Here is a 26,809-nt window from a genome sequence, read left to right as displayed (position 1 = left end):
TTCAAGACTCACTATGGCACGACAAGAGAAATGGTGATTTGAATTTTAAGCTTTGTATCTTCACCACTGCAAAAGGAACCAAGTCCTGGATATGTCTCAAAGACTCTTTACATTTAATTTGAAGCAATCTTTAGATAAACAGCATAAACAATATTGAAAACAAAAACTGGGATTCAGTATTCCCTGTTTCAAATGAGCATAAGACTAAAATTTATGCTTTCTCTCTCACCTGGTTGTTCTTTATTTATTTACTGTGCAGTGTCCCAGCTCCAATGAAAGGGAGGCTGTTAGAAAAGGTAATACTTCTTCTGGATCCACTCACATGCTTTCCTGTGCAACCGCTTATAGGGAACCTGCTTTAAACATGGGTTTGGCCTAAATGATCTCCAGCCCCTGTGATTCTGTCTTTCTAGGTAATTCTGTAATGAAGCTAATCTATGGGGCACATTATATTGTTGGGTGTTTCCTAATCATATCTGGGACAAAAGTGGCAAAACTGGGGGTACTGCTCTTCAAAAAATGCTGACTGATCTATATTTGTGTAGTTGGTGCTGTGCTGCACAGTGCTTCTTTGTTCAAGAAGTAGCTAGAGTCTAATCATGATACCTGAATACAGATTATCACAGCAGAGATTCCTTTATTTAATAGTTAATGTCTACATACAATTGACAGAATACAGTGCCACTATGAAATATAAATCAAAGGAATTGTGATACAAGCACATGTTACGTATTGTAATGGAGGAAATATCCTTTAAGCATTAAAGTTAGTCCTAATGCCCATAAAATTCCACAAGTACACAGTACATATATAGTACATACACAGTATCCACTCAGTATCTTGCGGTCTTTCAGAGTAAGTCACATGCTTACCCCAGCTTAAGATTTTACATGCTCCTGTGTGTGAGAGTTTGTGTCTAAGCACACATATGAAGAGTTCCTAACATCTTAGTATAAACTAATTAGAAAATTTGGTGGATGTTATGATGAAAAGGTAAGACATACACTGCTTGCGATAGCAATACAAGAAATGCTAGTCTGTTACCTTGTGCTGACCAGAACCTGAATGTTAGAAAAACACAACAGACAACCAACTTCTAATAAACAGAAGCTTAAATCTAGTGAAACAACTCAGCTACAGGCAGAAATCTAGAACTCATTGCCACAAAGTGGAATCCAGAACGGTGTGTTAGGGATCAGGACTCCCAGTACAAGTGCACAACGAGAATTAGGCACTTCAAGTATGGCCTAGAGACAATTAATATGAAACAGAGATGAAGAGAGAGGTTGTACCTGATCTCTCAAGAAACAGGCATTTCACTCTGTCCCCCAACAAATGTTTTTGCCATTGGGAATTCAGATCATAGAATGTTTTCTAAAATTGTTGTTTTCAGACTGCCGAAGTTCTCTCATTTCTTTATGAAGCATCTTGGAAGGAAAGGAATAACTGGTTTCAACAACAACATACTGGTCAAAACACCCGCCCAGACACCCAATTAAATTCCTCTTCACTCTGACAGGTGCTGTAATCCTGATCTCCCTCTACCTCACTGAGTGCTCCACAATGAAACTGCAGGACACCTGCCTCATAGATATCCCACTGGGTACATGGAGGGAACCTAGAGAACTAAACTCCCACATATATGCTTTCTAACTGCTCTCTGAAATGTCTCTGAGTGGACTTTTTTCCTTTCGCCTGATGAATTCACGTCCATAGGGTGGCTCCCACAGTTTGCCCCACTTGCAGTTTGTTGCAAAGCGAGACTCACGCTGATATGGCATTAATATCAGTCATGTGAGTCTGAGGATATAGTGAATGTATAGCTCAGGACAGATCTGTGAATCTACACAAAAATATGTTTCTTTTTTTCAAGCTTGTGAAAGTTTTAATGTGTTAATAAATAGAAAAATCTTCTGTATGCACAACTACAAAATACCGTAATTTATAGTAAGTTTTCTAATATATATTTTATTACCGCATATGTACAACAGGCTGGCTTTCAAGAGTAGCCTTAAAAAGCATAAGCAACAAAGTAGTTCATCTGTGACTTTTATAATGGACCATAAATGTTTCAGAAGAATGATCTGGCGAGGGACTTCTTGACTCGTGTTTTGTTCTGCAGTCTCTGAAAACAAAGAATGTGCATGTATTAAGCTATAAACTATATGGCTTTTGGTTTGAACTTTGGCTTAATTGAAATCAGTGGCAAAATTCTGCTCTTTTCATGATGAACTCTGTGGTATAAAGTAATTCCCTTCACCATTATTAATGTGCTGTTCTTTCTTCCATCCCCTGTATTCTTTAAATCTGAGTTTTATTTATATGCTGATATTCCTGTAACTGCAAACCTAAAGAGAAGGCCTCTGTGCCCATATATCCTTGAATTGCCTTTTGCATTTTTCTGCACGATTCCTCTTTGATCTGCCTCTGAATTTAATAATGAAATTCGACTCAATATCCCCCCCACTATATATAGCTCCTGCTACATCATGTTCTGTTACCTATCATCTGACAGTGTAATTCTTGAAATCTGGCCATTTAATTTGGTCCAAGAAAATGTATCATTTAAGAAAAGGCCATGTTCATTTGATTAAGTGAATGCACATTTCTGTTTTCTTACCAAGCACTGGCATACGGGCAGCTTTTCATACTGTGTGTGGGAATGTTTACAGAATCCTATCAGCAAAAATGGTATTTGGCAAGAATATTAACTACAATAGCAGCATTCACAGTTCTGTTTCTAAATATGTTATAATGCTGAATGTTCTCATTTCCTTTCTGCACTTCCTCTGCCTTCTATAGGGCTAGGAAGGTAGCCTTGCAGAATTTTCGAATTCAGATTTCACCTTCCCCTGCCATGGGACAGGAAATGAAGCCTCCTAAAGCCTGAGATCTCCGTATGAATGGAGGGCATTGTAGATATGCATCGTATTTCACATCTTCCCGCTGACACCCGCAATGTCAGTTATTTCCATCGCTGGGACATGCTGGACTGTTTTTAAAGACAGCCACAGTGCCAACTTTCAACTAAATCAAAACATTTTATTTTCTGCTTTTCCAATTTCCTAGAACCAAAGATTAATACTCCTATCGAATTACCTGATCTTTAGGAGAGTCAACAGGACTATTCCTAGGATGAGAACTATGCAGGAGGAATAGGCAATAATGTAGACTGTTTCACCTACAAGCCAAAACCAGAAAGCAGACAAGAAACATTCTTCAGTGACAAGAATCAGGTTTGAGGTCTGAATTGGAACATATACATTTGCACGCTAAATTAGCAATCAGTTCTGACGCCGGTAATTAAAAGGAGGTGGAATGCCAATGGTGGGAATTACTCCTTCTTCACCAGCTGGTGCAAAATCATTTTCAGACTTCTAGTAAATACCAGCTCCAAAAGCACTTCACATGTGTAGCACTACCTTTTACTCTACCCCAGGGAAACTGCAACAGCTTGTTATTCTGATTTGTGTTTTGGAGTATTTTCCCTGTTGATTTTAAGATGTCAGCTTTATTCGATGTATTGGGGGAGATCTGGCTCTTAAATATCTGCTTGGCCTCTTTTACTTTTTCACATATTACCATAATTGCAGTGTGAAGCAATACTCAGTCTAGAATCAAATTAATGTAAAATGGGATCTAACATTGTGTTTCTGGGCCCCGTGCCCATGGAGTTTCCTCTTTCTCTTAGGCTTCTCACCAAGAAGTCACTTAGGCAGCTTATGTGCTAAAAATTCTGACTGCTGAAAAACTGGGAATTGTTTCAACTTTTGTTTTTCGAAAGAGGGGAAACTTGGTTTTCCTGATAGAGTGAATGTATCACTTTTGATCAAACATTCTGAAGGGAAAATATTTGGCTCAGATGGAAGCATAAGCCCAGAACATGCCATCAAGATGTGCAGAGGTTCAAGAACAAAAGAACCCAAATTAAGAGGCACAGGAATGAAAATGGGACCCTTCTACTTGCCTATTGCAAGATGTTCATGATGAGATCATGCTAAAAGCCATATATTTTCTCTTGCCTTCTGAGAAGCGTGGGAATTTGTAAAGCTGGGAGAGGGCAGAGTTTTGTGGCTGAAGTGATAATTCTTCATTTTATATTTTCATTTTATATATTCTTTGTTTTCTAAATACTTGAATGTGCCTATTTATCTTCCCTTAAAAATGTTGTAGGGTGTGTGTTTCTTGATAGGCATCCTGCTTGTCTAAAAATGCAAGGAATGCTTTATGTTAATTTTCACTGTTAATCTGTCTCCATCCAGGTCTCAAAATGTGAAACACTGATAGGGGAGTTAGGAAATATAGATATGAAATCTTGGCTCTGTTCATCCCAAATCCCATCCATGAAAACTACCAGAATACACATGTAAATTCCTGTATGACATGATGGTCTGTGTGAATCCATTTTTCTCATCTGAGTATGATCTTAGCAATGGCTTAAAGCTTAAAAACCAATACCCTAAACAAATAACAAAAACACTGACTGAAATTAAGCCCATTTGTAGTTGTGGGTCTGTAAACAACTTTAGCTCTCATGCTGTTGCCCTGTTCACATTTCACTGGACAGCAGACATCACAATGATTAAAAACATTATTAAAAGTTCAAACACTTTCCTACTCTTGGCAGGATAGCAAATAAAAAATGCAGTGTACATAGGTCACATCATGACTGGGTTCTAAGAAGCAGCTGTCTGCCTTACTGCTTCTCTTCAGCTGACTGAGGTGCAAAAGAAGAGACCTTGTTTGAGTTATCTGACTGGATGGGGAAAGGGATGCAAATATCTGTGTCCTGTGAAGACTGAGAGGCAACAAACCGCAGAAACACAACTGTAGTGCTAGTAAGACCTGCCTGTATAGAAACACAGATGCTGCAGTGATGAAGTTTAGTAGAGGACAGCCGTGGGCTCATCAGCTGAAACAATTAGTAGGATCAGTCACCTGTGTAAATCTACATGTATATGTAGTGAGAGAACTGTGAATATTCATTAGACAAATTAACTCTGGCTGGTGCTCTAAGGTTTATTGGCTACCTGCAGGCCATTGCAGGCTTTCTTCTACATTTATAAAACAATGAGACTGACAGTGTTTCATACCTTACAAATTAGTGTTGCTGGAGAGGAACTAATCTCAGTTCTCACAGCATCCAGTATAATTATAGATAAAACCCGCCAATTGCATGTTTATCTAGATTCTCAGCACAGCAAAACTACTCAGTAGAAAATATCTGATAACTCTACAATTTAGGAGGAAAATAAGATTAATTCCAAGAGTCTTGGGTCATGCCCAATTTTACTGTATCTCACAAGAACCAGAGAAGAGTTGTATTTTCCTAGTTTTTTGTTTCCATTCAAAAAATGCTCCAGCTCCAAAGCTCTACCCTGATGAATGTGAATGCTTATCTTCATGCATGATTCATTTTTCAAATTAAAGTGTAGGAAGCAATCTTTTAAATTATTTGAATCTGCAAAATCATGGAGATGATTTGCATAGGATTAATTCAAAACAAGGCTGAAGGTGGATAACTGTGTGGGTAATAACAGCATTTTTTGAAGTTTGGAGAGCTTTTGTCATCTGTTTTTTGTACTATGACCCAAGACTCTGGCCTCATTTAAGCTTCCAGAAGCAGTCTCATCAACTTTGAAAATAATCAGGCCTCTGCCTACATCACACTGTGTTAACTGGGACATTTCAACCCACAGGTTGTCATGTATCCTCCTGGGTATGTGAGCAAGTGAAAATCCTGTTAAGACTTTTAAACAGGCCTGTTTTTACATGGCAAACCAAAGGACGAGAGGCAGAGGACTTCATCTTTATACCTTCTTCTTGAGATATCTTGTGGTTCGATATTCCCGGGACAAGCCAGTTTCTTGTGTGGCTGATCTCACTGAGCTAAACAGAGCCCTTTTACAGAGCAAGGGTGACCTCTATCTTCACTCTTATGCCACGTGGCCAATAGTTGCCAAAGTACTTTAGACATCTAAGTCTGTTTTCAAATATCACAACCTAATTTAGGAGGCTAGGGTCATTGACATATGCCATGCCAGGCTGTAAAATATTACCATTGCCTCTACATTATGTAGCAGTTTCTCTGCAGCAATATTTTATGCATGCTATTCTCCTTCTCTCGGTAAGAGATGGAATAAGTTGAATTTTATTACAGGCTAGGAATGAGCACTTGTACAGTCACCAAGGGCAGTTTGTCCACAGCACATGGTTACCTCTTGATTATGGAGTTGTGCATTTCAATTACGTCAGACCCAAGATATCTGGCTACTGCATTCACACCAAAGCATCTTTGCTTATACCCAAGTCTGACTTAATTCCCAACAAAGAGGGTCATATTCATTTGCACATATGTTTCTATATATGCCTATATTTATTATTTACTATGAAGCACTCCTTTTATTAGAAATTATTCAATTATCGGAAGATGCGCAGTACTACTGTGTGAAACAGAAAAGTTTTTTGAACTGTTTTTTGGGCAGAAACTTTTTTGAGATAAAGAATTAAGGGATAGTTGAAGAAAGACTGAGTTTCTTTCTTAGCTCGCTCATCTACAGACAGACATTAATTTGAATTTGTGAAAGATCTTTGTATTTCATGCAAGTTAAGAATTCTTCTGAGATTTTGAGCCATGGACAACACATAGGCAAGTGTTATCTCCAGCATTCTGAGTTCAGAAAATATTCTTTAACATCTTCAGACACTCAAAAGTCTGTATTTGACAACTTAACCATTTTGCATCTGCACCATGGGATTCTTCTTGGGATTTGATTTCAATAAAGATAAATACTTTGTAAAGACGATAACTCCCTTTGCAGACAGAGTAATACTCATTTACTAGCATATACATTCAGGGTACAGGGATAGATTTTTGACAGTGGGATTTATGAAATAATTTGCAATATGGTTTTTATCATCAGGTAGATATCCTGAAATCAGATTCTTCTTCTTGACCTGGCTTCCTATGAGACATATATCGCTTAGAGAGTTCCCAGCTAGTGCACATGACAGCTTCAATAAGAGGAATATTTTATTTTATCTTTCAGGCTGATCAGCATTCTTTTTATTTTTCTAAGGCCATCCAAAATTCTGTTAGAGTTCAAGGATGGGTTTTTGGAAAGTGTTTCAGCAGGAGCAGAATTAACTGGGTGCAGCCTGAGCTTTGCAAACATTTATCTAATTCTTTGAGGGAAATACACATTGCATTCTACCCAGTAAAGGGGTCTGCAGTTAGAACTGGTCACTGGGGTGACATAGCTCACATTTTACATTTTCTCACTAACAGGAGGATCTCTTCCATTGCAACATTCATTATTTAACCTCTAAAGTCTAGTTCCAGCCAGCTGGAGATTCAGGATCCCCCTGTAGTTGGCAAAAAAAAGTCAACACTTCCAGGATACAGCAAAGAATTTTTATGCTAAAGTTACAGTGGAATGCTCAATTATTCATGACATTTGCCTCAGCAATCCTGTTCCTACCAGTCTATATTTATACTTCCCAGGTTGGCCAATTCAGCAAAAGCTGAAGGGTGGACTTGGTGAAATATCCTTTATTTTGTACTGTATGTGAAGCTTGAATTATTTTTTCACTGTTAAAGGTGTTCAGTGTGAACATTTCTTGTAAAAAAGGAACTAATTTGTAGTAATACCTAGATTACTGCAGTCTGCTCTATGCAAGGTAAAACAAGAGTTTCTCATTACAGACACTATTTGTGTTTATTAAATCAATATCTTTTATGTCACTTAGTTGCTTACTGTAAATGCATAGAAAGAAAAGCAGATGTTGTTTTTCAACCCATGAGATACCATGATCCACAATTGCAGGCCCTGCTGTTGCATGAGAAGATAATAGCTGATGGAGTGTAATGCAGCACCCTTCTCAGATCAACTACTGCATCTTTCTAGTTTCACTGTAACTAGTATGGCACAAAAAGTCAAGAAAGTTAGGAGAGAAGCAGGCGTGACATCAAAGCTAATCAATTATTTTACATATTACTATTGATTCTATATGAGTTGGACTTGATGATCCTTATGGGTCCTTTCCAACTTAGGAAATTCTGTGATTCTACAATTCTACTGCTTTGTAATGACTGTATGGAGAGTCAGACTATGGTGGGCTTAATAGTATAATTGTCCCCAGTTGTAATATAGTGATTGTGAACTATCTATATCAAAACCAGTTATCAAAGTAATTGGTGCAGCCTCATTATCTTTATTTTGTGGTTATATAAAGAAAGCAAGTAGAAAGATTTTTCCAAGTAATGTTGAATGAGAGTGGAACAGGTAAAGTTCACCTTCCTGAACCCACTCAAGGGAGGTAATCTTTAGTCATCTCTGTAACACAAGGGAAATTTCAATAGTGCTTCTATTAAAATCACAAAGTGATTTGCTCAAACTTACCATCAATTGAAGATGAATGCAGCTGTGTTCTGGAAAGCTTTTCTCCTGGTATTTCTGTATTCATCCAATGAAAACCTTTTGTAACTGAAATTTGACCTGAAGATTGGAAACGTATTAATTTAAATGATTACTTTTAAATAATAATGTAAATAAGTATTATTACTTGGTGTTTTGATAAGAGCCTCAGAATTTAGAAAGGCAGCTATAATGCCAATCCTTTACTTAGCCAAAGCCTTTGGATACCCAGCTTTTGATTGACTAGCAGGATATTCATTGCACCACAGGAACAAGCAAGCTTCCTTCTGCTCTTTAATATCAGTTACCTTAGGGAAGTTCATGTCACAAAAATACTTTTATTCTGAGACTGCTTCATTGAATGGCAAAACCTGATAAGCAATTATTTGATTATTCTAATATGATAATCATCTTTTTTTTCTTGCTATGTAAAGAATAACTAACAGAGTTAGTTTGGACCATTAGATGCAGCCATGGAGCAAACAAACAAATAAATAATGTTCATCAGCAAACTCATTGCCAGCACAGTCTCAGATCTAACAGTGTTATGGAATTACTTTGTCAGAGGAGCTGCTATTGCAGTTTTAAACTTCTGTCAGGCTGAATTGTCTGATTGTACTGATTGTCTAAGCTTAAGTGCAGCACTTCTGCAGTTACTTTGTTTTTAAAAGTCAGTTGGATGGAACTATGACATCATCATTCCTTTTCACTGAAATCTATGGAAATAATAACTTCTCCCAGGCTACCATATGAATATATAATTACATATAGATGCATTAGCAAGCTCGTGTAATGAGTGCCACGTTATGTGTTTTGGGTAGTCAGGTCTTAGGTCTGGTTCGCAGATGGCATGGCCAGGAGCTGATGCAATAGGTGAATATTCAGCTTCAGTTTTAGGCTGTGTTAGTCCAGTTCAGCTTCTCCTGAACCACTCTGGGATGTAACTCATGGCACAGTATGTGAGGACAAACAGGGGGATTGCTTCAAATGCACTCTCCTGACCCACATGAAAACACTGATATTCTCTTGCTTGTTGCCATTCATTGCACTAACGATTGAGTCCTAAAGAAGGTCTTAGCAAGGAGTTTTATATTTAGTACATCCTGGCCTGCATCATTCTGTGCCACTGTATAGAAAAACAAATTAATTCTTCTCCTGAAAAAAGCAGAATTTATTGCATTGCCTTTTGTGTCCAAGTTTCTAACACAAGATCTGTGCTCAGAAGTTAAAGTTAGAGAACTCTCAGTTTAGGTTTGTATTCTTTCTCATTACTGTTAAGTAACTACGTGAAGGTAGCAGATCATTAATTCTTTTTATGAAGCTTCACAACAAAGTTAAACTGTGTCTAAGATACCAATCATTTGTAAGGTTAACATTTATTAAATCATTTCCTAAATGTGTGTTAGCCAAGTTACAGTTTTAGGTAGGCTAATATTTAGACTCCAAGAAGAAAAGGAAAGAAAGAAAAACATAAAAACATAATGCATATTATGTTCTATGTACCAAATATGTACCATATTGACTGTTCTAATGATGTGCCACAGTACAATATTAAGTTAGTGACAGAAAGGCTCTGAAGCTTTTCTAATCTGCATAATATTATTCACCCCCAAAACTGTTTTTTTTATTGTTATTCCAGTTGGAAAATTAGTGTGGTGAGGCTTGTAGCCAATATATTACTGGTATAAAATATTGCCCACAACCAGAGAAAACAACTGGCACATGCAATTTGTGTTTCAATTTGGATTAAAAATCTGCAGATATGAATCTTGGCAAAATCCATGGTATTTTAGCAGAGATATAGTTAAGATTTGCTGCAAGTTAGCATTTTAATTTAAGATTTTAAATTAATTATTCTTTAAAGTATCATCTGTTACTCACGTAACTGACTGAAGCAGGATGTGCTGTGAAGCATGTGATGGAAGAGCTTGCACAGCGACTGTTCTGCTGGTGGTGAATTCTGACAGGTGCATTCTACACGCAGCACTGTGCCCCAGTTGCTGATGTAGGCTGCTTTGCAATCAGCAGTTGCAGAACAGGGCATGTCGTCTTTGATTAAAGTTTCAAGACAAGCTTCATCATCATAGCATTCTTTGGTGACGTGTCTCCAACATTTGGCCCAAAAAGTTTTGTATTTTTTCCTGCCAGAAAAAGAAGTGTACGGTAATGGTTTTGAAACTGATTTCACAAAAAGATAGTTAAGGATGATCATAAAAAGAGAGTGCATTCTCAAAGTGCCGTGTAAGCCTTAAAAATCAAAATATTCAGCAATAGGTGGCATAAATTCTGCTCTGATTTGTACCTTCTTGGTTTCAGTGAAACTGCAAATTTGTAACTTAAAATAACAGCATTACTCAGAAAGTTTTTGGAAACAATCAACTGTATCCCAAATCAGCACCTGTGTGTTCTTTCCAAATGTCCAGCAAAAATCATTATGAATGCCAGTAGTCCCAGACCCTCAAGGATGAAATGTAGGCAGAGGGATAAAGCCAATCACCACCATGAAAACAGAAGAGGCGCCTTTCTAAGGGATTAGATAGATAGATTGTCAGGCAAGATGATAAGAAGAATAAATACTGAATTTAATTGAAATAAAATAATCTGCATGCAGTGCTAAAAGCCAGCCAACCAACCAAAAATTCCAGACAGAATGCTAACAAGATATAAAATGTCCAAGGATCTGGAGAAAGAATTTCATTGCAAGTATTTGCCCTTAAAATTAATTGACAGTGAAGAGAAGTTATGTGAAGAATTGTTTCTCAGCTCTATAGATTTAAATTATTTTAGTATATTTGCTCTTAGAGTAGAACAAAATTAATATTTAGTGCTTTTTGTAATAACCAAAAAGAAATCTAATTAAAGATTAATTAAGTAATCTGTAGATATTGACTGGAAACCAGTTTATTACTTACATTAAATCTTAGCAGACAAGAGGGGTAAACTGTTGTGTCGTGTACTGTAGTATCTTAAAATATTCTTTCATTAGTCATGACATTAGACTATTAATTTAATATTGATATTGTGTAATTGTTGAAAGCAAGTCACATAGAAAAATGTGGACTTACTTATAAGCTGTAAGTCCAGCTAGTACCTTATTGTAAATATTTTCATGACACCAGCAAAGGCTTCAAAGCAGATGCCACCTCTGTGCTAATGGAATTATTTTTGTCCACCTTCAGATTTATAGATACGGCTTGCTGTAATTCACAGAATAATTTTGCTAATTATGTCCACTTCTTGTCAGTGCCAGGAAACATTAATGCTTCCAAAATAATGGATAATTCAGCAAGTGTCCATTATGGCATTGCATGTGCGCACATGCACATGCACAGACTTACACTTGTAGCCCAATTCTTCCTGACATAAAAAGGGCATTTCCCACTGACGTCAATCTGAGTGGCCTGCACTGAACAGAAAGTGTCTCTCGGTCTCCTGCTTTGCTTACTCAGAGTAAAATTAAACACAGCTTTGAGGTGAAATTGATATGTAACCCACAAGAGAATCAGTGACTACAGTGAAAATCGATGTGAGCCAATTGACCATCCCCAAATGGTGTCAATTAAATAGAAATGTGAATATGGGCTAATCCTGTTGCATGTTTTCTAAAATAAAATCTGAAAACTGTGTTCCTCTTCATGACTTTGGAGGCCTGTACATGTTTCAGGGCAGCTTTTTTTTTTTTTTTTTTCCATGTATATCTGAGAATAAAAGAATATGAAAGTTTTATGAAGGGCCAAGACAGTCACACAGCAATTGGATCCAAAGGGTGAGATGCTAAGGTGGAAGAGGTAATTATTTTAACCAAACAAACTTCTCCCAGTCTGCTGCATAGTTTGTGTAAACTGATAGGGGGCAAAGGAGCAGACTGGCAGGTGTTATCTGAAGAAAGTGGTAATGAAAATACCTCACAGAATAGTTTGTCCAGCCAAAATGGTGTTAAGAGTCATGAAACAGGCAGAAGAAAAGGCCACTGATGATCCAAGACCTGTCTGAAAATGAATGTTTGTGGTTTGCTTGTGGGGTTACTTATTGAATTACCAGATTCAGTGCAGACATCTATGATAGATGTCCAAGTGGATCCTGCTGCTTTGTAGACTCTTTTCAGACTAGACTTCAAAGAATTGCTGTCTGTGCCAAGGGATAGATAACCTAACTTTTTGACTGGGTAATTGGGTAAATTATCCTAATCAAACCTAATAATGTGCTATGTATAGCCTAGTAAAATGTTCTCTGCCTACATCTGATTCCTCTAAATATTTTAAATATTCAATGCAGTTCTTACACTAGATGATTTAAAGGCCCCTTCTATTTGAGTTTGTGTGAAGAGAGTTTGTGTCTCTAGATGCCTATAGTTATCATGCAAGAGTAAGTCAAAGGGGTGAAAAGCACTTGGTGGGGAGGTGGTGTGAGAAAACTGTGTTCTAAAACTGATAACTAAGATGTAAAGATCAAAGATTAAAGGTGGCAATTCTTTGCTGTTTGTATCTGTAAAGTATGACTTTTTGAAATGTCAAACACAAGACATGATACAGAATTTATGCAGTGCTGAAAATCATTTTGCTATAGATGAGAAGTACAAAAATTATTTGATCAAATCATTATTCACAGGCACACAACTGGGCGAGATTAGGAAAAGAAATCTTTATTCTACTTACCTGCATGATTCATTTTCCTCACACATGTGAATTACTCTTAGACATGACGGGAGTGGAGATGAAGTAATTGCACAGGGCTTGCCATGAAGAAGTTCTTTGGCACTGTGGCAGGATTCATCAGGCTGGATGCAATCACAAAATGTCATCATTTGGGCAACTTCAAAAGGCATGTTGTGATAGAAGAACCTCATGGCTGCCTGGCATTCTTCCATGTTGCACTTCTTATTTGAACAGACCTTGAGGTACAGGGACAACTGTTTGTTACATACTTCATCTTCAACACAGTCCATGTTCACATCCAAACAGGATCTGTTTGCTGTATATGCTAAAAAGAATAATGATTTTAAAAATGAAACCACAAAAAAACCTTTTTCACATCATGATTGGTAGTCAGCCTGCCTGCATTATTACCTTTAAAAACAAGTTAGACTTTCCAAAGCTCCAAGCCATTGCCTCTCCTAAGCTCATTTTGTTGTCCTCATTTTCAACCCTTCCACTGCTTGTCTTTCTCATACAACCCCCTTGTAAGTTCCTGCCCTACCAGATAAGTGAGGAAGAAGAAAGTGAAAAATGGCGAGATAGAAATATCTTCAGAGTATTCAATAGCTTCCAGGAGCTACTGACTAATGGATACTTAAAAATGCTGACATCTTCAGTGCAAGTGTTTTAAATCTAGTTCAGGCTGTGCTCTGAGCCTTCCAAAACTATATAGCTATTTCTAGCCCTAAAAGGGTTATGGGGTAAGTTTTGCTTCTATAAATATAACAGAAACAGGACTGTTACCTATCATTTGTGGATTCTCATCTATCCAGTAGTTTAACTAAAATATCAGGGTTCTACTGACTCCTTGATCTTCATTAATCTGAATGAAAACTATTCATTTTATTCTGGAGATACAATGCACATTATTCAAGAACAGAGCTAGAACGGGTTACTAGGATACAGAAATAAATTCATACCTTGCTTGGAAAGAGATGATAAACTCCATTGTAACTTGGTTTCCAAACTAATGTTGTCTAAAACAGAAATATATGGATATACATATGAGCAGTGGAGATAAACCATGTCTTAGCTTAGTTTTCAACTTTAAAGCATTGGCTGTTTTGCTGAAATAGTGCTAGTAGTAAAAATAAACAAGAATAAAATAGCTCAGCTCAGTGATTAGTCAGTATTTGCCAGCTTTTAACAAACTCTAACAGCACTGTTACATATATTCATAGATTTAATGGCCGTTGATACATAATTATACATGCTGTGAAATGAAGGGGAGTTTGTAGAGATGCTCGGCTCAGAATAAAATCAGGGTTATTGTGAATAAATAAGGCCGGTGACCTTAACATATTAGTCTGTGTACACACCATTTTAAAACTCAGAAGCCCTGTTGTAGTATGAAGTCAGTGCAGGAAGAGAATTCTTGTTTTTAGAAAACTTGTTTGTTTTTTGTTTGGTTGGTTATTTTTTTTTTAGCTTTAGTGTAATGCTAAAAGAGGCTGATTAGGGTCAGGAGTTACCAGTGAAGGAAAATAGTGTTTTCACTCAGGCTTTCATTTTGCTTTCAGATTATTCATTTGCATCTAAATAAGCCTCTTAAAACTATCCTGTTTCCAATAGTAAACTGCAATGGTTTAAGAAGGTTTTTATCTTATTTTTTTTCACAGACATGCTCCCTATGTGAAAGGGTTCTGATTCCTGCAATAGCACCAACCTGTGTCAGTGTCCTGATTTTTATCATGATCATCACCATCATCATCATCTTCATCACCATTTTCACTAGCTACTGAATCTTGGTTCCCTTGAGAGTATTGCAAACAAGGGTTGCTAAATATTCTTTTCCATATTTTAAGGCATCTCCTTTGAAGTGGCTCTGAGCACTTGCACTCTCCCAGCACTGTTTTTCTCAGTTCATTCCATGCTGACATACATTCCTGGCTGCCCACACTACATTTTGCTGCCTCTGCCCTGCATGCTCGCTGGAAGCTCTTATACACTGAAGAACAGTACGGATCCTCTTGACAGAATCTTTTCGCAATGTTGCAGTCCTTTTCTGATTCATTGGGGTGTCTTTGGCTTTGGGGCTTCATGTGATGCCTAAGACTCAGCTCAGCATCAGATCTTGAGGAACTTTCCAAATACTCTGTGCAAACAGGTAAACAAAAGAAAAAACAAACCACATATTGAATAGAAGTTTCAGGTCGGGATGTTATTATTTCCTCTGGAATAAAGACATATTCTACTAGTGTGTGTGTGATATACACTCATTGATGTCAGCAAAGAGTGATAGATCAGATGAATCAGAGCAGTGCTTACTTTCCAGACTTGTTCTCCAGATGATTTTACTGCTCTCATGTCAGATTTACTAATCATTAAATTGGGTGTGGAGCTGCCAGCCTGACGAGCACCAAGTATTTCTCAGTTACAAAAACAGATTTTCCAGTTCTCAGAACAATGCAAAATAAACTAGAAGGAACTGGGCCCCTTGATTACAGTGGAATTCTAAAAAGGAATCTTTCTGTGTATTAATTACAGCTTTATTGTAAAGCTAATTGTGAAGGCAGTCTTAGTGTTCCCCACACCACGTAGATGCAGTGAAGAAGGGTTTGCAAAACCATTTGAATTCCTCACATGCCTCTTGCTAATTTTATTTATTTTAAAGCATTGCTTTCATGTGCACAATGAAGTGTTAATATCATAGAAAAGACAAAACACAACTAAATCGAGGGGGTGTGAATTATAAGGTTTGAGAAATACACAAATAAACCTGAATCTAGTTAAAGTGAGGGTTACAGAGTTATATTTTTTTCTTCTTCACAATTAACATTTCCCATTTAACTACTACCTTTGTCAACACTGCATCGATTCCTGAGTGTAGCTGTGATGCTGCAGGGACCATCTGGAGTGCAGACACAGTTTTTGAATCCTGGATATTTGTCAGCCAGTGCCTGGATGATTCTATTACAGCCAATTGCATCTTCTGCCTTGCATCTATTACCTGGAACACACAGTTAAAATTATAATGCTGTTAATGCTTATGAACGCTTAAGGGATATGGTTACATAAAGCAATTCAATTGAAGCACAAAAATAATATGTTTTGCCACAAGAAGATGGCTCAAACCTCGTTTTCCTTGAAAACCTGACATAATTTACAAATTTTAAATAATATTCAGAGCAATGTAATGAAGATGTGGGTACAATATTGCCTTCTTTTATTCGGCTTGACCTGCTGCCAGAATATCTGTTTCTGCTCGCTTTTCCAAGGTACATAAAATGTTAAAATGATTACTTTTGATGGGAATTGAACAGAATTAGTGCACTTTTGGCTTAAAGAGGAGTTCATTTAAGGGACCATGTTCACAGTGAGGTAAGCCAGCACATATCACTGTGCTGGAGCTTGATGATAGAAATACCTGCAGGGGAGGGGAATAGGGGAGGAGCATAGCTGGGATCTGAGGCCACTCAGGAGCATGAGTCAAAATAAATCAGTTAGCCCTCTGCTTTACAGACTAAATGGTTTTACAAGTGCATTCATTAATGCCTGTGAAAGTTTCAAGTTGGTTAAGAAAGTTACACAGGAAACAATTTATTACCATTTTTTAAAAGGTTTTATAATGTGAAATCCATGTTCTGCCTTGTGAAAGCAGGCACACAGCTCCCCGGATCAGCACATTCCCCTCTCTTTGCTTCATGCATATTAGTTATTTTGCCATATGTAGGGTAAGGCATACATATATAGGGCTCACGAGATTCAGACTGGTCATGGGGCAGCACGAAGATCTGTTTTAACCTACAAACTGCTTATAGCTCCTGTCTGTGCTCTGTCAGCAGTGGTGCCTGGCTGCCTGCCTTGCTGCTTTCCAGGTGAGTGGTGCCTTCTGTCACCAGGGCTGCTGACAACTGTAATGTGATTACAGCTTTAATGTCATTTACAGGTTGCCGACATGAATGGCAGTGGAAAGCAGTGAGATGAAAGAGCACAAGAGGAAGGAGAGCCTGAAGGAATGAGAATTAACTTCACAATAGTGCATGTCCCCATCCTACCACCCCTGAATCCTTTTTCAAATAGTGCCTGCACCACACTTTCTCCATTTACCATTACAGACTAAGGAGGGTTTGGGGATCCATGAAGATGTGCACTGCTCCAAGGGGATGTTGCAGTCTATCACAGATTACCTCCCAGCCTCCACTTCCACTTCATCTCTTGTCTCAGTAAAGTCATGGTGCCTTAGCTTGCCTTGATATCTCCATCCTATATCAACTTGCCTTCTCCACATTTAGCAGCAGTGTAAGCCCCATCCCTAGAGGCTTTCAAGGCCAGGTTTGATGGGCCCTGGGCAGTCTAATATAGTGAGCAGCAACCCTGCCCATGGCAGGCAGTTGGAAATGGAGGGGCTTTAAGGTCCCTTCTAACTCAAACCAGACTGTGATTATGATTCTATGATTCTGTGAGTCTATGATTCTATGATGTAGAGAATAGCCCTGGCCTTTATCTCTCATGTTTCTTTCTCTTCCTTGTAGCCAAGGAACTCTAAGGAGGTCTAATAGGATATATGGAAGGGTGTGGACATGGGACACTCTCTGACAGTAATGATAAGGAGTACATGGTGACATGGGGACTATGGAGACATGTTGAGGCAAGTGGGAGGACATTCTATTCTGTGAAATGAGAAAGGAATAATAAAAGAATTTCAGGATACAACTTCAGGAAGACAAATTTCAGTTGTGGATAAAGAACAGCAAATACCAGCTTGTGTAAAAAGTTGTTAATTTACAAAATTTACGACTGTTTTCCTCATGGGTTTAAGGACACTTCCAGGGTGGAGCCAGGAAGAGATAAGAAGAAAAGAAACTCAAATCACATTATATTCCATGCAGGCTTCCCAGCCTCACTTCTTAGCTCACCCACCTTCATGGCACCAGCCACACTTCTGTCTCTGTGTCCTACAAACGCTGCTGAATTACTGCATGGGACGTAGGTTGTAGGGCTATGAACTTAGAAAGACCATTAACAGAATCAGGAAGCATATCAGATTTACCCCTTGCCTGGCCTCTTGAAAGCTGTGTAGAAATAACCTATTATCAGCACTGGTCTGTTTGTACACTCTGTTGATTCAGCTGTGATGAACAGCAGAAAATATTTTATTGCTGGTTTTCAATTATTTCGCTTTATCATTCATTAGTTCTAGGTAATAAATTTTAGCTTATACAAATGCTACCAAGGCATTTACAAAAAAATGTTCTCTGACCTCATGCTTGGCAGCCATTCCTCATTGTCTGATTTACTTATGTGTACATAATTTATGTACACGTGAGCACAGATAAAAGCATGACAAAACAGAAGCTTACAGTTCCAGGGTGATAATCTCTCTTCTTGCACGGTCAGCGATCCAGTCATCTCAGTGGTAACTGCGTCAAAAGACTGCAGTGGAAAGTATGAGTTTTTCCCCTCTAGCACTGGTGAACCACGTGTGAAGTACTGTGTTCCCTGTACTGGACTCCTAAATGTAGGAGGGACATGGGCATACTCAAGCGTGTCCTGCAAAGTGCCACAAATACGATCAAGGGATTGGAGCTTCATGAAGAGAGTCTGAGAGAGATGGGAGTGTTTAGCAAAGCCCAGGGGTGTACTGACTGTACACTTCATGCAAATAAATACCTGAAAGGAAGATGAATCAGACAGGACCAACTTAGTGACAGAACAAAAGGCACAAAGAGAAGTGCAAAAAACTCCATTTAAAGATCAGGAAAAAACTGTTTTTACTGTAGGAGTGGTCAGACAGAAGGGGTTGCTCAGGAAGGTTGTGGAGCTCCCTGTTTGGAAATATCAAAAATTCAATTGGACACACTCCTGGAAGACATCTTATAACAAGCCCTACTTGACCAAGGATCTTGCCCTAAATCTGCAGAGAACCTTTCCAGCCTCAGTGATTCCGTTTAGTCTAACAAAAGTAAACTCAGTAAACAAGTATGCTTAGAATTGTCTATTTTATTCTTTTTCTTCAGAGAAATAAAAGAAAAAAAAAAACTACATCAAACAAACCTTAAAAATCTTCATTCTGCAATGCTGAAACATTTTTGGTATTTTCAAAGCGAAGATTTTGGATTCAAAATTTTCAATATCAAAATTGAATATTTTAATCTTTTCCATCCTGACTTGGAAACTGACTCATGGACATTTTGATCCCCTTTTTTTTTCACAGTAACACAAAAGAAAAGACAATAGAAGAAGGGTTTGTCTCAGAAGACTATGAATTGAGATTCTGAAAAAGCTTTTGTAGTAGAGAAGCAGAGATGGACAGAGTGACTGAGGAAGAAGTCACTTAGGTTGAGTGTCCCCAGTCCTGCTCTTGAGAGCAAAAGATGGAGGTCATGATAATGCATGCATTTAACTTGGAGGTTGTCTCCTGAGTGACTGAACTGCTGAACTTGTAACACAGAACAGGAGCATTATAATCATTTGTAGTTAGGTTTTCATAAAGAACCTAGTAAAAGCAGCATTTACCCCATTGCCTATTGTCTCTAACTAACATGCTTGTGCTCAACACTGAAGAGACTCTTTCCATTCACACAGCTCAGCCACTATTTTCTCTTGCACAAGTGGAGTACTTTTGACAGGTCGTATAATGTTCCCAGTAATAATGTTGTTATTTAAGTTTTCTGTTGCTGTTCCAGTGGGCTCTCTTAGAGATACCATCAGTGTCTGACTTTGGGTTCACACCCTCTGAGGTCATGGCACATAATAACCACATTTAGAATAATTTGTCCTAGACATAATTTGAGTGTTCTGCAATATCAAAGAGTCCTTGCCAAAAGCCATTATCCTAAGGAAATATACAAATGCAAAACAAAACAAGCAATCACGGGAAGAGTTTATTTTCAGAAGGGTTCTCTGGCCCAGTTATATGCCATCAATATCAGTGAATAAGTACACAGGAGAATAAGCGAGGGAAATAGCATAACATGGGAACATGCAAAAATTCTGAAGGGGATTCCAGAGAACTGATCATGCTGATTCACCTCACCTGGCTGTGATGAAAGCTACAGTGCAAATCCTGACCTTTAGGTCAAGTAACCTTGGTGCTAATGCCTTTGTGAGTCATGTGAAAGATGCAAATTCATCTTCTAATTTGAGGAAGAGGTTCGGGTCTAGACAGTTCATCTTTAGCTCACTGTCTTGATCCTGAAAGTACAGCATATTCCAACACTTTTCTTCAAATACCAATTTTTGAAAATGCACATAAAATATTTAAAAACTCAACAGAGCACAAGCTGAAACCCAGTTCCTCTGGGGACTGTTGTAGCCATTAGGATATCATGTATTTTTCATTTACTCTGTCCTTGGCCGTTCTGTGCAAAGCAGATGTGTATCTGGAACAGGACACACTAAGAAGGAATTAACAGATGACTTGCTGCTCTAATTATTTTAAATAATGCCTGTGACCTGGGACACCTGGGTGCAAATCTCTGCAACAAATCTGGCAGCGGGATCATTCAAGTAGCTCACACTGCAGGTGTGAAGTCAGAGAGTGTCGTCTTTGGCCTGGCATCTTACACAGACCAAGCATGAGGGGGGCCTCTGAAGCCACAACAAACAGAGGGATGTTCATTTCATGAATTCTGCTGCATTTGAAGCTCTAAACAGATTGTGGCATCAGGATGTGGCTGGTTTTGTTCAAGCTGTGTCAATATAAGGAGAAGGAGCATTTCCATGATGAGATTTAAATACTTTGGTGATTCCCAGTGATCAAGAAACTGCCCTATAGAATTAAGTTGCTAGAAATGGCAATTAAATATGTAAATCCTTTTGGCTGAATCTATGAATAAGACCAAGGCATGGACTATGCTAATGGCAAGTGTCTGTGTCTGGATTGCTGCATTTTAGTATGGTACCTGGAATGGACTGAGTCAGCAACATGGTGAAGATAGCATGGACAACATAGCATAAGGGCAACGAAGCTGTGAAGTCTTGAACACAAGTCCTACATGGAGCAGCTGAGAGAACTGGGATTGTTTAGTCTGGAAAATAAGAGGTACAGGGGAAACCTTATAGATCTTTACAACTATCTGAAAGGAGGTTGTGGCAAGGTGGGGCCAGCCTCTTCTCCCACATAAACAGTGATAGGATGAGAGGGAATGGAATCAGGTTGTGCTAGGGGAGATTCAGGTTGGATGTTAGGAAAAATTTCTTCTCACTGGAATGGGCTGCTCTGGGAGGTGGCTAAGTCACTGTCCCTGCAGGTGTTCCTTTAGGAGGATGTTTTTCACACAGAGGGTGGTGTAGCACTGGAACTGGTTGCCCAGGGAGGTTGAGGATGCCCCATCCCTGGAGGCATTCAGGGTCACACTGGGTGTGGTTCTGGGCAACCTGGTCTAGTGGTTGATGACCCTGAATACAGCAGGGGGATTGAAACTAGATGGTCATTATGGTCCTTTTCAACCCAGGCCATTCTATGATTCTCTGATTCATTCTATGATTCCATTAAAATAAGGGATTTGTTTTACTGGGGAAATATTGCTGGTAAGTGGATGATTGGACTAGAAGATCATAGAGGTCGTTTCCAACCTTGGTGATTCTATGATTCTATGGTCTAGAATCTCTCCTGAGAGGCTTTTTTTTTTTTTTTTTTTTTTTTTTCATTCGGCACAATATTTAGCTGTATGGGGGGTCCATCTGTCCCGTAACAGTTGAATTCAGGGCCAGAAAATAGTCCCTGGACCATTTTATATATGTGTACTGACATAGCTTTTGGTGGATCAAGACTCTTGACATTTATCAGTACACAGAAGAAACATTACTAGCTCATCTTAATGAAGCTGCCATGCTGTACCACCACTCTTTTTCTCCCTTCTGTATTCACATAATCTAGTAAGTGAATACTTAATATTTAATGGTGAGCTCTTTAAACCTTTACATAAAAATTTAGATTACAAAAAAAGGGAGAGGTGGTGACTGATACCCAAGGACATTTACATGGTTTGTTCAAGAAGATAATAGGTTTCTGGAGAAAGCAACATTTTCTACATCCGAGATTAAGATGAGTTTTAGGTCAGACATATGCCTGCTCTTGTCCCACTCAGAACATAATCATATTTTGCTTGGAGATGTTGGAAATGATGCACCAAACACTGAAATTGCAGTAAAGAAAGAGAGAGACTGATCTGCTTTCTTTTATGTAAGAATGTGTTAAACAATTCAAGGAGCATTAGTCACATTCATAACCCGCAATTTAGTGTACCGTCACTCCCTGGAAGTGAATCACTCAGACATATAGGTACTATTTTCACTGAAAAAAGTCAATATACCTTCCTATATCACAACTTTCTTTGAGGAATGCTTTATTTAATTTGCTTCTTATTGTAATACAGTATTAAAAATTACTCTAGCAGACTACCCCACTGTTTTGGTTATGGCATGAAATCAACTCTGAATTACAGAGAAAAAGGCTGAAATCTTATTCCAGTTGCATGCTGGAAAACATTTATCATAATCACACAGGAAAATAATTTCCCCTGAATTCAGATTTGCTGAGTTGGCTCAGACTCTGACATTGCATTTACCATCTTATTTAAGGGACATTATCACTGTTAGTTAAGATACATAGTATTGGCCATAGTCAAGGATTTCAAATATCACCTGTCTGCTGCTACCATTTGCTCTTTGGAATGTCACTGATTTCAGTCATTTACCACATCAATATTATGGCACACTATGAAAGTACAACAACTCAGCTATTCAAAATGACAAAGTATGTACCATAAAGAATTACCTGAAATACTGCAGATATCTTCAACCATCGTCCAGACACTCTCACACCCATTTGCGACATTCATACATTGCTTACTGAAGCGTAGGCAATCAGTAGTCTGGGCAGTACATGTACTTGTGAAGTACATGAGAAGCACTGTAAAAACAGAATATAATGACTACTAAACACAAGTAATGTCTTTTCTCACTGGAACTTAGATTAGAACAATACAATTTACTGTATTTTATCTGTAGATTAAAATGATCTAATAATTTACTTTTTTACTGGGTGAGAAGGGCACTACAGAGGGACTTGGATAGTCTGAATTGATGAGCCAAGCTTAACTGTATGAGTTTCAATAGGGCCAGGTACTGTGGTTGAATGCCCCCTGATGGAAAGAGATCTTGGTGTACTGATGGACAGTTGGCTGAATATGAGCCAGCAGTGTGCCCAGGTGGCCAAGAAGGCCAATGGTATCCTGGCTTGTATCAGTAATGGTGTGGTGAGCAGGACTAGGGAAGTCATCCTGCCCCTGTACTCAGCATTGGTTAGGCCTCACCTTGAGTACTGTGTTCAGTTTTGGGCACATCAGTACAGAAGGAATGTGGAGGTGCTGGAGCAGGTCCAAAGAAGGGCAACAAAGCTTGTGAAGGGCTTGGACAATATGACCTATGAAGACAGACTGAATCAACTGGGACTATTTAGTCTGGGGAAGAGGAGGTTGAGGGGAGACCTTATTGCTCTCTTCCAATATCTGAAGGGTGCTTACAGCAAGAGCGGGGTTGGTTTCTTCTCACTGGTGACAGGATGAGGGGAAATGGCCTCAAGTTGTGCCAGGGTAAGTTTAGGTTGGAGACCAGGAAACACTTCTTTACAGAAAAGGTTGTCAAGCACTGCAATAGGCTCCCAGGCAGATGGTTGAGTCACCATCCCTAGATGTGTTTAAAAACAGTTTGGACGTCATGCTCAAGAACATGATTTAGCAGAGGGTTGTTAGTTAGGGTAGTATGATTGGATTGTGGTTGGATTCAATGATCTTTAAGGCCTTTTCCAACCTGAGTGATTCTATGCTTCTATGATTATATTATTAGAACAAAGATTTTCCTCAGTTTTACAGCTGAAAAATTCAGAATTTTCAAAGTTTCAGTGTGGCTTATTTCATATTGTTTTTACTCCAGTATTATGACATTAGCCATAGCTAGACATGACATCTGTCTACAGATATATAGAAATGACTGGAGTTCTGAGGGCCACAATAAAATACAGAAAGGAAGATTGAGTATGACATTCAGAGGATGTATCACTTTATTTGATTGAAATTTCATGAAACTGCAGGCTACACAGGAATTCCAATGAATAGAACATACAAGAGATCTGACAGTTCTACAAGTGTTAGATAATAGACTTCTATTCAGTATCTTTGATTTTATTTTGCAAATCATCATCTTGAAAGCAATCCCCATGTTTGCCTCTTTATCTATTTCCCTGAGTGCACTGAACCTAAAGGCAGTGTTGATTGCATTAGAAAGTTCTAGAACTTATAAAAGACTGATACAACATTTTTAAGGTAAAGAATTTTAACTCAGGACCACCTCTGGCTTATCTATAGAAAATAAGATTGCTTTGCTATAAGGAGACAAACCAGTTGGGGGTTAGTCCTTTCATCAGCATTTCCATGGTAACACAACCTCTAATTTGTAACCATGTATATTTGATGTAAAATTAAGTTTCAGACACTTATTTAAGGTTTTATCAAACTAGCTGCTGAACATGTGCTGGAAATTTTCTTTGATTGCCATCTCTTTGGGCAATGCCACTTTTTATGACGTTCAGTCAAGTTCATGTGGAATTTGAGGAGTTTCCATCTGTCTTTAAATCCTTACACATGAACTGCAGGAGGGATGAACTATTCTCTCTGTACTTGACAAGCTATTATTATGAGAAATTAAGTGTTTCAAATGATGCTTTTGAGAAACAAGAAACCAAATATAGATCTTAGTAATTTCATAGAGCTCCTGCTATTTAGAGGTGATGCTATCCCTTCTGTAAATGATGTTTAACTTTATATAATGATACTACTGTAGGGGACACATCCCTGAGACACATTGATAAGGATGCTGTGACATTTAGTACATTATATTTAATAGGTGCAATAGCATTTAGTGTGCTGCAGAGAAACAGAAGAGGCCATGTGCACTCATCATAAGAAGTGAAGCTAGTGCTTATCCTTTCCTACTTGTCCATAATCCTCCCATTTCTCAGATCTATGTTGAGCTGATTGTGAGATCAATCATTTTAAGCCTCAAACACTCATGTAGGCTGCTTCTCTTAGTCAGCCGCAGACTGATAGAAGGAACTTCTGCAGTGAGTGCTGAAAAATGTTGAACTGGCCCATGCAAAGAAATAATTTTTTGGCTCATTGCCACAAAATGCAGCTCCCAGGATTGGTTGTAAAGAATTCTTCTGAAATGTGAAGTTACTCACTGCTTATTGAGATGACAGAAAAAGTAGCTATATGGTATAGTCCTGTACAGGTGAAAATGGTTTGTGTTTGTAAGGCACTGAAAAACTATATATCCAGGAACATTTTAAGAAAGGATGCTTTGCTAGGTGAGCATTTAAATAAGCTTTAGGTACTGATGCAATGGGATCTAATGATATATTACGATCTTTTATTTCCTCAGCAACACACAGAGGGCATTCAGTGTCAAGTCGACACGAAGCAGACTGGCCTATGATTTTAGGATCCAATATACTCCAGTTTAAGCACAATTACATGAACTGATAGCCTTTACTTTAATCACTCTCTTTATTTACTTACTCTGGTTTGGATTACTCAAAACTGGTTTGCTATTAGGAAAGTTCAGGGCATCTAAAAGACACTTTGAGCTAAAAGCTTTAAAATGATGTAGTTTGACACAAAGGCACTAACATTTAGACTTCTACGGTTATCTCTTTGCACAAGTGTAAAGTTGATTTTTTATTTTTATTTTTATTTTATTTATTTATTTTAAAAACTTTATGTCTAAAGAAAAAGGGGGAAAATGGATATTGTTATTGTCTAAATTAGCAACAAAGGCACAGGGGAAGTATGATCTTTCTTCCAAGACTGGTGAATAATTATCTGCTAGATAATAATGAACAGGAAACTCAGATTTCTCGAGCTGCGTCTTCTTATCCAGCAGCAAGTGTAGAAAGATAGCAAACTCCAAAGGAGAAAAGCAAACAGTAGTTGTTGTCAGGGCTACAAATGTGAAAAGGGACAGCTTTATTCTAGTAAAATCCTAGGTAGAACTTGCTATGGAATGTTTTAACAGTGGAGTGGAAGTTTTGAGTAGTGAGATGGTAACAAGAGGAGCAGTATGTATAAGAAAAGTACAGAGTAGGAAAAGAGGAAAGAAGAAATAAAAAGAAAACTTGTCTCGTACTCACTTCTACCAGTTCTTTTTCTACCAGCTTTTTCCTATTTTTATCAATTCACTCTCAAGGGGGAATATGTCAATAATTACCTATATAACACTGCCAGCACTGAACACTATCCCATTAGCAAACAAGTGCCTGTTTATTTACAAAAAAACATCCCATTTGTAGATCTCCTCACCAGCTGTCAACTTATCATCAGTGCTGGCGGTGTTTCCCTGCCTTACCTCTGGCTCAGCCTAGTTTGTGGGCCAGGATGAAGAAGTCCAAGCCACAGGGCCTGGATATCACACACCGGTACGAGCCACCTCCAGGTGCCTGTTCACCCTAGCGTCTCGCCAAAGGAAGAGTACTCCTGGCGGCGCCGCATCCCCCCACCGCCCGCGCACTTACCGAGGCAGGGCAGCGCGTCCATGGCCGGCCGCAGGCGGTGCAGCTTCGCGCCGAGCAACGGCAGGTGCCGTGAGGCACCGCCCCTTCAGCACCCGGAGTGGGGACAGCGCCCGTCCGGCCCGGCGCGGCCCCCGAGGAAGGCGCGGGGAGGGACGCGGGGGAGCGGGGCCGGGACCCCGGCA

The 26,809-nt window shown here is 38.6% G+C and overlaps 1 protein-coding gene across 3 annotated transcripts; it reads right to left on the bottom strand.

Annotated features, from left to right (window-relative positions):
* Positions 1 to 404: 404 nt before the first annotated feature.
* GFRAL (GDNF family receptor alpha like) lies at positions 405 to 26,809 on the bottom strand. Of its 3 annotated transcripts, none has more exons than XM_072332754.1 (10): positions 26,628 to 26,809; positions 22,836 to 22,970; positions 15,909 to 16,061; positions 14,778 to 15,206; positions 14,032 to 14,088; positions 13,073 to 13,397; positions 10,299 to 10,558; positions 8,403 to 8,498; positions 3,100 to 3,181; positions 405 to 2,125 (listed from the first exon to the last, which is right to left on the bottom strand). In XM_072332754.1, the coding sequence occupies exons 1-10, from the start codon at positions 26,647 to 26,649 to the stop codon at positions 2,038 to 2,040; spliced, it is 1,647 nt and encodes a 548-aa protein (XP_072188855.1). In that variant the 5' UTR covers positions 26,650 to 26,809; the 3' UTR covers positions 405 to 2,037. The 3 variants fall into 3 exon arrangements, with proteins under 3 accessions (XP_072188855.1, XP_072188854.1, XP_072188856.1); XM_072332755.1 differs by having other exon boundaries at positions 1,391 to 1,427; XM_072332753.1 differs by lacking the exon at positions 3,100 to 3,181.

The sequence above is a fragment of the Excalfactoria chinensis genome, chromosome 3, assembly GCF_039878825.1.
Source record: "Excalfactoria chinensis isolate bCotChi1 chromosome 3, bCotChi1.hap2, whole genome shotgun sequence".
NCBI lineage: Eukaryota > Metazoa > Chordata > Aves > Galliformes > Phasianidae > Excalfactoria > Excalfactoria chinensis.
The sequence above is the reverse complement of the archived record's forward strand: the minus strand, read 5'-3'. Positions and strand labels throughout refer to the sequence as shown.

Bases quoted from the DNA above. Each gene is read 5' to 3' on its own strand.
- GFRAL (XM_072332753.1), bottom strand. From the start codon at position 26,649: ATGGACGCGCTGCCCTGCCTCG. The intron at 15,207-15,908 runs GTAGTAGTTAAA...CTGTTTGCACAG, and splicing joins TCGATGCAGTGTTGACAAAG to AGTATTTGGAAAGTTCCTCA. The intron at 10,559-13,072 runs GTAAGTAGAATA...TTTTTCTGGCAG, and splicing joins GAGGAAAATGAATCATGCAG to GAAAAAATACAAAACTTTTT.